The 14,526-nt window shown below is 49.6% G+C and overlaps 1 protein-coding gene across 1 annotated transcript in view; it reads left to right on the top strand.

Moving 5' to 3' along the window:
- ITGA3 (integrin subunit alpha 3) overlaps positions 1-14,526 on the top strand; it is a 366,625-nt gene that overhangs the window by 330,444 nt on the left and 21,655 nt on the right. The window contains exons 20-23 of the mRNA XM_086923967.1: positions 4,180-4,356; positions 5,363-5,473; positions 5,557-5,667; positions 10,901-10,999. Of these exons, the coding sequence (XP_086780093.1) occupies positions 4,180-4,356; positions 5,363-5,473; positions 5,557-5,667; positions 10,901-10,999 (498 nt within the window). The remainder of the gene's footprint in view (positions 1-4,179; positions 4,357-5,362; positions 5,474-5,556; positions 5,668-10,900; positions 11,000-14,526) is intronic.

The raw sequence follows: 14,526 nt of genomic DNA, 5'->3' as shown, positions 1-14,526 counted from the left end.
AAGTGGGTGCACGAGGGGTGTGGAGGACGCTCGAAGGCTGCCTCACCAGATCTCACTCCCTCATATTAGAGACAACCTTTACATCGGCAGGAAGTGGGTGCACAAGGGTGCCTTCAAGGGGCAAAAATAATGAAGCCAGATGTAGAGGGGTCTCCAGCAATGGGGCATCTGCCACCTAGCGCGGACTTGCCATGTCTCAGCCCCACCTCCCCAATCACACATCACCTGTCAGATGGGAGACTGCAGAATGTTACCTACCTGGGAGAAAATCACATCATACCAGTGAGTATTATCAGTGGTCACCACAGCTACTACCTAGAACTTCTTACAACTCCTCCCAACATACCACCCCACTCTCTCAGTAAAGAACATCTCAACCTCTTTCAAAAAGGAGTCATAGAATCAGGGCCCGCTCACCACCGGGGGAAGGTCGAATACTCTTTACTTCCTCATTCTCAAGAAGGCTAGCTCTCGCAGGGCAATCCTGGACCTCAGGCCCTAGTCGCTATATACTTTTTGAAATTTCCACATGACAGTCCTGCAGGATGTCGCCCCTTGCTACAATAAGGTAATTACATTACGGCGCTAGATCTGAAGGAAGCCTACTTTCACATACCCATTGTTGGGATGGGAAGTCTTCTGCAGGGCTCTGAAGAGCGTGTTTCCCTGCCCTGTATTGATCCATTGGCAAGTCACTTAAAGGTACTGTAGGTTTTCGTGATCTTTGCCTCCGTGAATATGACCATCACGCATGTCCACTGAAGGCCTTCCTGTTTACATGGGTTGAGACCCTAGAGCTTGGCTCTGAGGTCGAGGGTGCATATATAATGTACCCCCTTTTTTTTTTACAGAGATTGACTACTGCCCTGTCTGCCCAGGCTGTGGTAGACTAACAGTGGTGGCAGCATTGATCTATACTCAGGGGTACTAGTACCAAAGTACCCTATAGGAGGGGCTGCCTCCCATTACCCTTTGCCTGTGTGGTATGTGGGATGTGTGTTTTGAGAGCCAGTGGGGTCACTGGGAAGTTTAGTGAGTAATTGTGTTTTTAATGTGAGATGAGCAGGAATCTGTTCTGCTGGACAATTCAGCTCTGTTGCCCTCCCTATTCTTAGTAGAAGTCTGGTGGGTTGGGGTAGGCACTAGCTCTTACCGTCTGCTGGGACGACCCCCTCCCTTTTTGCTGGCTGATGGTCAGAGCCTCATGGTCTGGAATAAATTAAAATTCCTCTCTGGGAGCTAGGACGGACAGGTGCCAAGAGTCTGAGAGAGCACCTCTCATACAAACTGATCATGCAGTGAACATGCAGGAAAAATGCCCCAGAATTGGAGGAGTACCCAAGATGCAAAAGTAGTAGTCCCTTGATTGAATTAGCCTGTCCCTCAGGTAATGATAAAATTATGGATTCATCAGCCAGTTGGGTTGTTCAAGGCTGTTATCTTTTCTGGAAAGGCACCCACAAGGGGTCATCGAGGAAGTCCAGATCCATGAGTGGAGTCCAAAGGTTGGATTGCCATTATCCTTTCAGCCCTGGGATAGAGTTAGAACTTAAGAAGTTGTCTTTGATAATAATTGCTGGTGAAAGCAATTTGTCAGTCTGACTGAAGGAGCTGGGCTGCAACTTGTCAAGCAACATTGGGACAGATAACAAACTGTCTGAGGCTTGTGGAGGTTATTCTGTCCTATGAAGCACAAGGAGACTTCAGGCAGTTCCTCAAGGTAAGGAAACTTCTTGAACATCGAGGGAGATAGGGATAGCTCCATGTTGACACCGAAGGTGAGATTGCTTCATCATGACCCCTCCCATTCGAGATTACCACTGCCCCAGGATTTTTGACAAAGTGCCTGGCAGTAGTGGCCACCAACTTAAGGAACGGGCGTCCCCGTTTTTCCATACCACAATGACAGGCTGCTCAAGAGTGCTGGCATGCACTAGTGTCACATACACAGGCTTCTCCACAGCCGAGGGTTCATGATAAATGCCACTAAATCCAACCTGTAACCCTTAAGTTCAGCCCTTACATGGATCTCTACTCAATGCAGTCACAGGCAAATCCTACCCCAGTCTACAGAGGGTGTTGGCATTCAATCTGATTTAACATTTTTTTCATCCCAATAGACCACTCCGATTCAGAACTCTCATTCGTCTGCTAGGTATGATGGCCAATGTCTATCTCTCTGCAATGGTGAAACAGCAACAACCTGCTAAGATATAGAGATGTGTGTTACTTTTATAAATTGGTGTGTCTATCCTTATTGAGTCGTGTGCATCATTTATTGACTACTCTGTGTATTTGCAGGTGTCTAACACTCCTCTCTGATAAGCCTATGGCTGCTCGACCACATTACCCCCTAGAAGAGCACAGTGGGATTTCTAGAGCACGCCCCTGTTCGCTCACCTCGACTCTTTGCACTATATACCTTATTTTGGCATATTGTATAAAGAGACCGCTTCCTATGTCCTTAAATCTACTATCCAGCACATTACCAGTTATATTCTTCTCTGCAGAAATCAAGCCTCGCATACACTTTTAAACAACTGCATTTAGCAGCCGTAGACACATGCAAAACAGGGAACACTCCTCCCTCTTTCACTTCCCTGTAGTTCAGGCATTCATTAAGGGCCTTAAGAGGATCATCCCTCCAAGAGTGCCCCTTTGCCCCCATCTCGAACCTCAATGTGGTCCTTACCAGACTCACAGGAACCGTCTTTGTGCCGCTGCACTCTTGCTTTCTGCAGTTCCTCTTCTGGAAAATAGCTTTCCTCGTAGCCATAACATCTCTCCGATGCACCAGTAGGTTGCTGGCCATCACACTATAGGAGCCTTTCCTTAAAGTCCACAAGAACAGGGTCATTCTCATACTCAACCAAAAGTTCCTCCCCAAAATGGTTTCTCCTTTACACCTCAACAAAACCATAGAGCTTCCAGTCTTCTTCCCGCAACCATACTCCGAAGCAGAGTACCTTCCATACCCTGGATTTTCAACGGGCTCTCAGGTATTACATTAACAGGACCATGCCCTTCTGTAAAGCCAACCGGTTATTCATAGCCTTTGTCAAACGTCACAAAGGTTATTTCCAAATCATCTACTGCCAGATGGATAGTCAAGTGCATTCACAATTGCGATCGTAAAGCCAAAAGAGCCCTCTGTGTTACCCCCATGGTGCAAACTCCATACATGAAAAGAGCAACCATGGCCTTCCTTTACAATATCATACTAGCTGACATATGTAAAGCAGCCATGTGGTCAACGACACACACTCTGAACAATCACTACTGTATGGATATCTTAGCCTGCCAGCGTGTGATAGTTTGCCAGAAACTCATAAGGGACTTTCTTTCAGGCACCCGCATTATATACATGCTAGCCACCATTTATAGGGGAGTACTACAGAGTATGAGTATCTACAGCAACACATGCTACAGACGGAAAATGTAACTTGCCTTATAAGCATCTGTTCATAGCGTGTGGTGCTGTATATTCACATAAGCCTACCCTTCTCTCCGGAATTGTGTGGCTCTACTTGCAGACCTCTTCCCTATTAATTAACTTACTTTCGCAATACACATGTGCACAATACTGTGTTCGCTTGCCACTCATTAATCGCTGTGACCCGCTATGTGAGTGATATGGAGTCGGTGCCCATGCACATCGCCAACTAGGCATCCATGACTCAAAAGGCTTTCTTCAAAGAAAATAAATTGCAAACGTCCGAGTCCAACACTAGATGGCAGAAGTATGCATAGCATGTGAATCTACAGTGATACATGCTATAAACAGATGCTTATATGTTAAACTTTTTCCCTATGTATTTAAGGAAAATTAAGGGGTAACCGAGATTTTCCCTATAAAGACTGAAGAAAGTGATGAATACTCAAGGAAGAGCAAAGATTGTGGGGAACCTTTCTCAAGAAAGTCTCATACATTTTTCTATAACGAGATATAGTATTCAGGTTTCCCCTTCAGGTTTTGTCCCACTAGTGTCTCCCTGGAAAAGGCTAGGCAGATGGAGATAGGTCTCAGTAAGAAGGGCAGTGTGTGTTAAGTTGGATTATTAGTCTGAAGCGTTCCCATACAGAGAAGTAAGTATTAGATCCCTCGTTCCTGTAGTAAGGACAGAGTTGTTTCTCCATGAGTACAGCTATGGGTGAACTAATGTACATGTGTCTTCCCAGGTGAACACTATTGGCGAATTCCTGGAGGATGAAACAGCCCTGATCGCTGCCTTTGAATGGCCCATTGAGATTGCAAATGGCAAATGGTTGCTGTACTTGACGGAGGTCCTTGTGGAAGGGTCAGTGAAGGAGCCCTGTGTGCCTCCAGGGGATGTTATAAACCCTCTCAATTTGACAGTAAGTTTTACTCACTACCAATCAATGTTGAATTTCGTTGTGAGTTTTCTATCTTAATATGTAGAGACAGCTTATCGTGTGGAGCGATAGTGGCATTTCTTGCCATATTAGTGCTTCTCAAGTGCCAACAGGCCTCTGGCAGGTGACTACCTCAGTCCCTGCACTACCGCCCATTCATAGGCAGCAACTTCTTAGCAAAACTCACAATTTTCGACATTCCAGGCCAACTCGTGCCTGGTGTAATTAAAAGGACCTTATTGCAGCCTGATGAGCTTTGCTCTACACCTGTCTCAGCCTGATGTTAACTCTGTTTCTCAGCTCACCACTTAAGAATTTGCAGCATCATAACTCTATGACACAAAGACTCTCTATTGGACTTTTACAAACCTCTGTAAAATGTATCTCCAGAAGTTGAGAACATCTCAAATTCACTGTCCGAGTAACTGTGCGAACATTTATAGGGTTGGGTGATGATGAATTAGCATTAGCAGAGACATGCCTTGGGTGAGGGGATCGAGTAGCTCTGTATCAACGGCACACCATCTTTCAAGGCCAGGTTTTACTGAACAATCCAACATATTAATTAAGTTGTACTATTTCTTCACAATCGGACTAGCAAATCTAGAATATAATGTCTTGTGAAAAGAAAGCCCTGGAATTGACCAAGTCTTGCTACAATGGCACAGAGCCATATGGTCACTATTCCCTTTGCCTTCCTGTGACGTTATGCACGCACACGTATTATTCAATAGCAGCTGATGCACTATGTTAACCAAGTAGACTGAGTACATCGTCTTGTCTCCGGCGTACAAGATGGTGGACTGCGTTTTTGAGCTAATGAAAGGTGCATGCTTCTTCATCAGCATTGACCTGTTCTATTTCTGAGCCAAGGTCACTACTCATTGTTAGGCACAGAAATAGTGATTTCATGCCCATGCAGCATCCTGTAGAGTGTGTTTGTATATATGCACCGTTGGATAATGGAGTTTTTATATTTCCTTTGCAGCTTGTGAGTAAGAAAGACTCTCGCAGAAAGCGCGAGGTTGAAGAGCAGACACAGTCTCCAGATGTGCTGTTGTTACCCAGTACTAAAGCAGCTAGAGCAGAGTTTGTAGTGGTGAGTGGCACAACTAAGTACCCTTAACTACTGTCTACTTCCATGCTATCAAACTAACTGGAGTTTCTATCTCTGCTTCATAGCGCTGTAGTAAGGGGAACGCCAACTGTGTCCGGTTTGAGTGTCCGCTGCGCATGAGGAATTCTTCCAACATCATTGTCCGGGCTCGAGTGTGGAACAGCACCTTTCTGGAGGTAAAGTGATGTCCCATGTTGTAATTTTTGAGCAAATGATGATCTAGTACATCCAGCTTTCTGAGTCTGAAAACACAGCCAATGGATGTTGGGAATCAGCTACACCAGAGGATGAATGCATCAACACACAACCAACCAAATAGCTATTATGAGCAAAGCATCCCAGTTAATCACATTATCCAATGCAGTGACAATACCATCACAGGGCAGCCGAATAATGAACAGTAGAAACATTGAACCACTGCCCAACTACGTAGATAAGTCAAAGAGCCCATGAACAGAACACATTTCAGGAACGCATGGACAGACCACACAAAGCACAACAAAACCTGCTAGCTTAAAATACAATCCACACAAATATAACACAATTAAATATGTAATAAGAGCACAGAATATCACAATCACTAATCCAGGAAAAATGGAAAAACAGGTGCAATACACAACTGGTTGTAAATAAATACAGAGAACACACTAGCATTACAATCCTTAAAAACACCATACGTGTCAGAAAGATACGGGCTTCAATAGTGTAAGTATTGTCAGTTTAGGATGCTGTAGATGCTTAAAAGTTATGAAGGAACCACAGCAGAAAAATCCTTAATAGGAATCTACCCTTACGAAGGGAAACCCTAGCGCTTTAGTGCAGGATTACTCACTACTCCCAGTACGAGTTGGGCATTACACTGTTGCTGCTACAAATCCCTATTCAAGATTGAAGGGAAGAACTGCACACTTGTAAAGGGGGGTAGATTATGTGAAGAGTACCAGACTGGTTCACATTCATAGTCTGATATCAATTCCTTCTGTCCATGATTTCCGACTCCTACATCCTGTTGCATAGACCTGCATTCCTGTATGTTGTACAGTCGAGTTGTAAAATGATTCATTGTGCAGAGCGAGAAGCAATTCCAAGCAATGTAATCATGTGTTTTTCAGCAGTGGTATAACATCTTTAGGATACCATTCCCTGATAGATTTGTTGTTGTGAGGGTAGTAATAAAGTTTTGGTATGCTTCTGAGAGTCCATAATCAATCAATCAATCAAAGCATTTGTATAGCGCGCTACTCACCCGGAGGGTCTCAAGGCGCTTGGGGGGATCCTCTACTGCTCGAACAGCCAGGTCTTGAGTTGCTTCCTGAAGGCGAGGTGGTCTAGGGTCAGGCGGAGGTGGGTGGGGAGGGAGTTCCACATCTTGGCGGCCAGGTAGGAGAAGGATCTTCCTCCCGTTGTGGCTCTTCGGATGCGGGGGACGGCGGCGAGGGCGTGGCTGGTCGATCGAAGCTGGCGGGTGGGAGTGTAGAAGTTCAGGCGGTCGTTGAGGTATCTTGGGCCTTGGTTGTGGAGAGCTTTGTGTTCGTGGGTGAGGAGTCGGAACATGATGCTCTTGTTGACGGGGAGCCAGTGCAGGTTTCTTAGGTGTGCGGAGATGTGGCTGTGTCGGGGGATGTCCAGGATGAGTCGTGCTGAGGCGTTCTGAATACGCTGGAGTCTTTTCTGGAGTTTTGCGGTGGTACCGGTGTAGAGGGAGTTGCCGTAGTCCAGTCGGCTGGTGACGAGGGCCTGGGTGACCGTCTTCCTGGTTTCAGGGGGGATCCACCGGAAGATCTTCCGTAGCATGCGTAGGATGTTGAAGCATGACAAGGAGACGGCGTTGACTTGTCTGGTCATCGAGAGGGAGGAGTCCAGGATGAAGCCCAGGTTGCGTGCGTGGTCCGTTGGTTTGGGTGCGCTGCCCAGGGCAGGGGGCCACCAGGAGTTGTCCAAGGCGGAGGGCGAAGATCCCAGGATGAGGACTTCCATCTTATCTGAGTTCAGTTTCAGGCGGCTGTTCATCATCCACTCGGCTACGTCTTTCATCCCTTCGTGTAGGTTGGTTCTGGCGGTGGCGGGGTCGTTGGTGAGGGAGAGGATCAGCTGGGTGTTGTCTGCGTAGGAGAGGATGTTGAGGTTGTGCTGGCGTGCGATGGCCGTGAAGGGGCTCATGTAGATGTTGAACAGCGTGGGGCTGAGTGATGATCCTTATGGTACGCCGCAGCTGACTTCAGTGGCTTCTGATCTGAACGGGGGGAGGCGGACTCTCTGTGTCCTTCCGGCGAGGAAGGAGATGATCCATTCCAGTGCTTTCTCTTGGATTCCGACGTTGCTGAGGCGCTGTACAAGGGTGCGGTGGCAGACAGTGTTGAACTCCGCGGAGAGGTCCAGGAGGATGAGGGCCGCTGTTTCCCCGTTGTCGAGCAGGGCTCGGATGTCATCAGTGGCTGCGATGAGGGCGGTCTCGGTGCTGTGGTTGGCTCGGAATCCGGACTGCGAGTGGTCGAGGGATCCGTTCGCCTCGAGGAAGGCGGTCAGCTGTCTGACGGTCTTCTCGATGACTTTGGCCGGAAACGGGAGGAGAGAGATGGGGCGGTAGTTTTTGAGATCGGTGGGGTCTGCTGCTGGTTTCTTCAGGAGGGCACTGAGTTCGGCGTGCTTCCAGCTCTCCGGGAAGGTTGCGGGGTCGAAGGAGCCGTTTATGGTGTCCCGTAGATGGGGTGCGATGACTGAGTCGGCCTTGTTGAAGACGTGGTGAGGGCAGGGGTCGGTTGGGGATCCGGAGTGGATGGAGTTCATCGTGCGGATGGTGTCTTCGGTGTTGATCGGGGTCCAGGCGCAGAGGATGGTGGTGGGGGGCGCTGGTGCGGGCGTAGGGTGCGTCGGCTGTGTGATGAAGCTGTTGTGTATGTCTGCGATCTTGCTGTGGAAGAACGAGGCGAGCGAGTTGCAGAGGTCTTGCGATGGGGTGATGTCGTTTCAGGCGCTGGGGTTGGAGAGCTCTTTAACGATGTTGAAGAGTTCCTTGCTGTTGTGGGCGTTGTTGTCCAGTCGTTCCTTGAATGCGGTTTTCTTGGTGGTGTGGATAAGTTGGTGGTGTTTTAGAGTGGCGAGCTTGAGGGTGGTCATGTTGTCTGGAGTCGGGTCTCTGCACCAGGCTTTCTCGAGGGCTCGGCAGTTCTTCTTGGAGCTCTTGAGTTCGTCGGTAAACCAGGATGCTTTCTTGCTGCCGGGTCTGCTGGGAGGGGTCCTCAGTGGTGCGAGGTCATCTGCACAGTTGCTGATCCACCTCGTGAGGTTGTCGGCGGCATGGTTGGGGTTTGCTGAGCTGGCGGGAGGGTTCTTGTTCAGGGATGCGGCGAGCTGGTCGGCTGTGATCTTGTTCCAGCTTCTGCGGGGAACCTGTTGCTGGTGGTGGTGGATCGTGGTCCTTCTGAAGCAGAAGTGGATGCAGCTGTGGTCCGTCCAGTGGAGTCCGGTGGCGTGGCTGAAGGAGATGTCCTTGCTGGAGGAAAAGACGGGGTCGAGCGTGTGGCCGGCGTAATGGGTGGGGGTGGTCACTAGCTGCTTGAGTCCAAGGTTGGCGAGGTTGTCCAGCAGGGTGGTGGTGTTGCGGTCGTTGTTGTTCTCCAGGTGGAAGTTGAGGTCCCCGAGGAGGATGTAGTCAGCGGAGGGGAGGGCGTGCGGGCTGATAAAGTTGGCGATGTCTTCGCTGAATTGTGTGCTTGGTCCCGGGGGTCTGTAGATGAGGGTGCCTCTGAGGGTGGTCTTGGGTCGGTGTGGATCTGGAAGTGCAGGTGTTCGGCGGCTGTGAGGGTGTCGTCGGAGTTGGTTGTGATGCGGATGGTATTCTTGTGGACGATGGCGATGCCTCCTCCCGTCTGGTTGACGCGGTACCTCCGGGTGATCTTGTATCCGTCCGGGATGGCGATGGCGATGTCGGGCGCTGAGGAGGCGTTCATCCATGTTTCGTTGAGGAAGGCGACGTCTGGGGATGTCGAGTCGAGGAGGTTCCAGAGTTCCACAGCGTGTCTGTGGACGGGGCTGTGTTGAGCAGGATGCACTTGAGGTGGTTGCTGCTGGGGGTCGGCTTGGTGGGTGCGGTGCAGGTCCGGATGAAGGAGAACTTGCAGGACTGGCAGGTGAAGGGTCCGTGGGTGCGCCTCGGGGTGGCTCGGTAGCACCCGGGGGTTCGGCCAGTGCTGAGTGCATTGAGGGTGGCGGCGTCGTAGGTCCGGCGGGTGGGGTGGCCTCTGCGGGGGCCAGGCGTTCTGGCGCTGGGCGCGGACCAGGCACGGAAGGGCGCAGACAGGCTTACCTTTGGCGCACCTTCGGCGCTCAATCAGTGCTCCCGCTGCCCGCGTCCGCTGCGCGGTCGCTCTGGGGGCGTCATAAGTAAGGAGCCGGGAGGGAGGAGCAGCTGGGTGGCGGGAGCGGGGCGGCGAATGGAATCACAGGGGGGCGGGGCCGCAGGGAGGCAGCGGCGGGAAATCCAAGAAGCAGCGGGCAGCGGGAAAGTTCCAGGAGCAGCGGGCAGCGAGCGAAGGAATCTGCAGGCAGGAGCGGCAGCAGTGAGTGGGGCGACCAAGCCCTGTGGAGGGCTGAGCGGTCACACTCTGAGGTCCCCTACGGTCCCCTTAAGTAAGGAGCCGGGAGGGAGGAGCAGCTGGGTGGCGGGAGCAGGGCGGCGAATGGAATCACAGGGGGGCGGGCCGCAGGGAGGCAGCGGCGGGAAATCCAAGAAGCAGCAGGCAGTGGGAAAGTCCTAGGAGCAGCAGGCAGCGAGCGAAGGAATCTGCAGGCAGGAGGCAGGCAGGAGCGGCAGCAGTTAGTGGGGCGACCAAGCCCTGTGGAGGGCTGAGCGGTCATAATGCAAGGCACAGTGCAATATACAGCACATAGTAAAGCAAACAAAACTCAACAGCTGATGCATGTAGCATAACCCTAAAGCTACTGATGCATCAGAACAAATCCAACATCACCCCACAGCCAGTGACCTTCCCCTTCAAATTCAACATAATCATTCAGCCAATGAAGACAACACAGATTTTGACGGCATCTACTTATGCATGGAAGGCAAACTCCTGAAATTATTGCCAAACTTTAACACGCTCATCACACCGATGCAGTGAATGCAGAGCACAACATCATGCAGTGCTTAACAAATTCTTCTAAATCTAACACATTGGAGTAACTATTGATTGGGTGGGTAACACATCCAGAGAGCTCTGAAACCCTGTACAAACCCAACAGTTAATGTAATGAGTACACAGCCCTACATCAAAAGGTCACAAGCTTTGCAGAAATCTGCAAATAACACTGCAACCAGTTAACCTTAACAGAATAGTACACATACCTGAACACCTAAAGCACCAAAAGAGAATAATCTGAATTTTGCATTTCTTGCTTCTTCCATCACAGGAGTATCGTAAAATGGATCGAGTGAAGGTGTTTGGAGAAGCAATGCTGTATCTACGGTCAAACATTACCACTGTACACATGAAGAATCACACACTGAGGGTGAGTTAGGCCCAGTCCTTCACAGATAGACTTTTGTATTGGACGTGTCACCTACCAAAAGCAGTTTGATTGCCTGTAGCTCTGAACTTCCAATTGTGTAGCATAATAAACCTGATACCTTAAGTAGCTTCTTCTTAGAGCAGCTTGACTAGAAGCCTAAGAAGAGCTTTGAGCTTCCAGCACTGAAGGTGTCTTTGCGATGAAATATGTGGCCTCTGTTTTGCAGAAAATGGGGCTGTAGGTTTCACAACACTCCTTCAATTCCTGATTTTGAGCAATTATCTGCAGTTTCTGTTTTGGAAGGATGGGTTGTAAGTTTTTGTTATAACAAGTGCTCTGTGTATGGGTACAGATCCTCTACCTTCTTAGTGCCCAAGTTCTCCAGCTTTTTTGATGTATACCTTTAAATTCTTGTGCACAGTCGTATACTAAAGTCAGTGGTCAACTTCCCATGATCAGTACTTTGAATAAGACCAGTGTGGGTTTGTCCCCCAGCGTAATATTTCCCTTAACCTATGTCATATGTACTCAGTGCTATTTACCCCAGACCAGGCAAGGAGACTGGGGCTGGCCTGATGTCCGTGGACCTGGAAAAGGCATTTGACTGTGTTGACTGGCAGTACCTATCTAAAGTTATGACTAACATGCAGTTGGGAGCATCTTTGGTATGGCTAATATAAACGGACCCCACCACCCAGATCCGCATGGGCCAGATCATATTGGCCTGCTATGATGTCTGTAGGGGTACCAGGTAAGGATGCCCATTGTTCCCACTCTTTTTCGCTCTTGCTATTGAGCCCCTAGCAGAAATATTCCAGCTCCGGGGGCAAGGTAGGGGCATTCTAGTAGGTGACACCGAACATCTGATCTCGCTATATGCAGACATCTTAATATATGTTTCCAACATGGCTACTGACGTTCAGTTCATGCTTCAGTTATTACACAGCTTTGGTGAACTCTCAGACTGAGGGTGAATTTGGCGAAGATGTACATCTTTCTGATTGCTCCTGCTTCGGTTCGGCCACAGTCCCTACCGCTAGATCTCAACTGGGCACCCTCAACTGTCCATTTTCTGATTATCCGGGTGTGTCACACTCTGGATGACATCTGTGAAGGCAAGCATGGGGTAGTTCTATGGTCTCTGAAGGGATGCATGGCCTTCTGGTGTTCCCTCCAACTCCCTATCATTGCATGTATAGCCTTGACTAAGATGATCATGCTGCCCGATTGCATTTTAGGTAGTTTGGCTGCCTGCCTCTTTGTTTAAGACACTTGACGCCCTCTTGAAGGATTTCATCTGGGAGGGGGGTGAGAAACAGGGCATCCTTAGATAGGCTTCAGCGACCCATCATGGAAGGGGGCCTGGGAACACCTGACTTTGGACTCTAATGTCTGGAGCCCCAGGTCCAGTGGCTTACACACTGGCTGGGGGGTGAGAAACAGGGTATCCTTAGATAGGCTTCAGCGACCCATCATGGAAGGGGGCCCTGGGAACACCTGACTTTGGACTCTAATGTCTGGAGCCCCAGGTCCAGTGGCTTACACACTGGCTGGGGGGTGAGAAACAGGGTATCCTTAGATAGGCTTCAGCGACCCATCATGGAAGGGGGCCCTGGGAACACCTGACTTTGGACTCTAATGTCTGGAGCCCCAGGTCCAGTGGCTTACACACTGGCTGGGGGGTGAGAAACAGGGTATCCTTAGATAGGCTTTAGCGACCCATCATGGAAGGGGGCCCTGGGAACACCTGACTTTGGACTCTAATGTCTGGAACCCCAGGTCCAGTGGCTTACACACTGGCTGGCTGAGAATTTAGCTGAGCTGACATGCAGGGGAAAGTCTATGGTTGAGTTGCCCTTCTGGCCCACCTGCTGAGGTGGACGCCCAGGCGGGGAGCAAAAAGAGTACTCTTGGAGATGGTGCTCCGATGTTGGAGACATTGTGCTTTCTGGATGTGAGACTGCCCACTGTATGCCCCTTCGCTGACGCTGGTGGGACTTCCACATGGGAATCCCCCACACTCTTCTCTGAGGCCCAGCTGGCACCTTGGATTGAGCGGGTTTGGTCAGGGTTGGAGATTGTTATGAGGCCGATAAATTGGTGCCTCTGGAGGTTCTGGTTGAAACACGAGACCTGCTCCCTGGACAATTCCTCATTTACGAGGCCCTGTTCAGACATCTGTAGCGAGGGTGGGGTTTGAGTTATGGGACGTGGACCATTCCGAGACACATACTGTTTTGCAATTGCTGCTGACCTTAGGCCGGGGTCGACACTTGATCAAGTGGTTGTACGGGGCACTCAGTAGGATGGTCCTGAAAAACCTGAATGCACTCACATGCAAATGGGCGACAACGCTGGGCTGTCCTCTCCAGAGAAGGTGTCCCAGAACACCCGATACAAGGTGATCCAATTCAAATATCTTTATCAAACTAATCTCACCCGAAGAAACTGACTGCAATCTACGGAAGCGCCCCCAAGCGCTACCCCTCCTGCACTCTTCAGGAAGCAGACTTTTGTCACCTTACTTGGTCATGTGCTCATGTGCAAGTGTTTGTTCTAGTCTGCAGTAGTACAGAGGTTGAATAGGACATTGAACCGGGATATACCTTCTACTTTGGAGGTATGCCTGCTGGGCTGGTTCCCACCCCCAGAGTCCAGGAAGGTGTGTAACAGGTTCCTTGACCTGGCATTTCTAGCAGCTAAAAGACTTATTGCCTTGACCTGGAAGGCGACCACTGGGCCAGTGTAGCGAGATGGGAGACAGCATTCAGAGACTGTGCTCGTGCAGAAGACCAGGTGCTGTGCAGGGAGCAAGCTCAGGGCATACAGAGACGCCCTATATCCACTCTTGGGCGCCAGTTGACAACCCTGGAGACCTCGCTGGTTCCTCCCCTGAAGTTTGAAAGTGAGGGTGTGGTGAATGCCTTAGAACGCTTGTGAGAAATTGATGGCAACCGCCTGGAGCAATCACTCCAAATGGTTTGACGTGGTGAGAATGCTGCACCTTAGATGCAATACACATTATGTACGAGTTGTGCTGTACATGAAGGTTTGTGCTCGCAGTGCAGGTGAAAGTGCCCATCACTCACTGTCCTCTCTACCCACTCCTCCCCATGCATTCTCCTTTCTAAGTTTGTCCACCTGGAGCCCACAGTTGGACAACTTTATAATTTTGTTATCGGTCTTGTTGATCTCACTTTTATCTGCACACTTCCTATCGGATTGCAGCTCAATTGTAATTCCCCTGCCAGCAGCTCAGATACTGTACCAGCTGTTAGCAAGATTATGTAATTGAAAACTGTTTTCTGGGTTCTGAACAGCCAACCCTGATTGGGGCAATTTGATAATGGTTAAGACATGGTAATGTACTGTGTATCAATACACAAAAGAGAAACAAACCAGAAATGCCATTTAACACATGCACATCCACCCCTTTCGTCCGTCGGGAAGAAATTCCTCTAAATGTGTATAAACTATAGTGCTCTCCAAGCATATAGCCTCCCTCTGCTCATAGGAGGCTGAATCAA

Source organism: Lissotriton vulgaris, chromosome 5 (genome assembly GCF_964263255.1).
Source record: "Lissotriton vulgaris chromosome 5, aLisVul1.2, whole genome shotgun sequence".
In the NCBI taxonomy this organism is placed as follows: Eukaryota; Metazoa; Chordata; class Amphibia; order Caudata; family Salamandridae; genus Lissotriton; species Lissotriton vulgaris.
The sequence above is the reverse complement of the archived record's forward strand: the minus strand, read 5'-3'. Positions and strand labels throughout refer to the sequence as shown.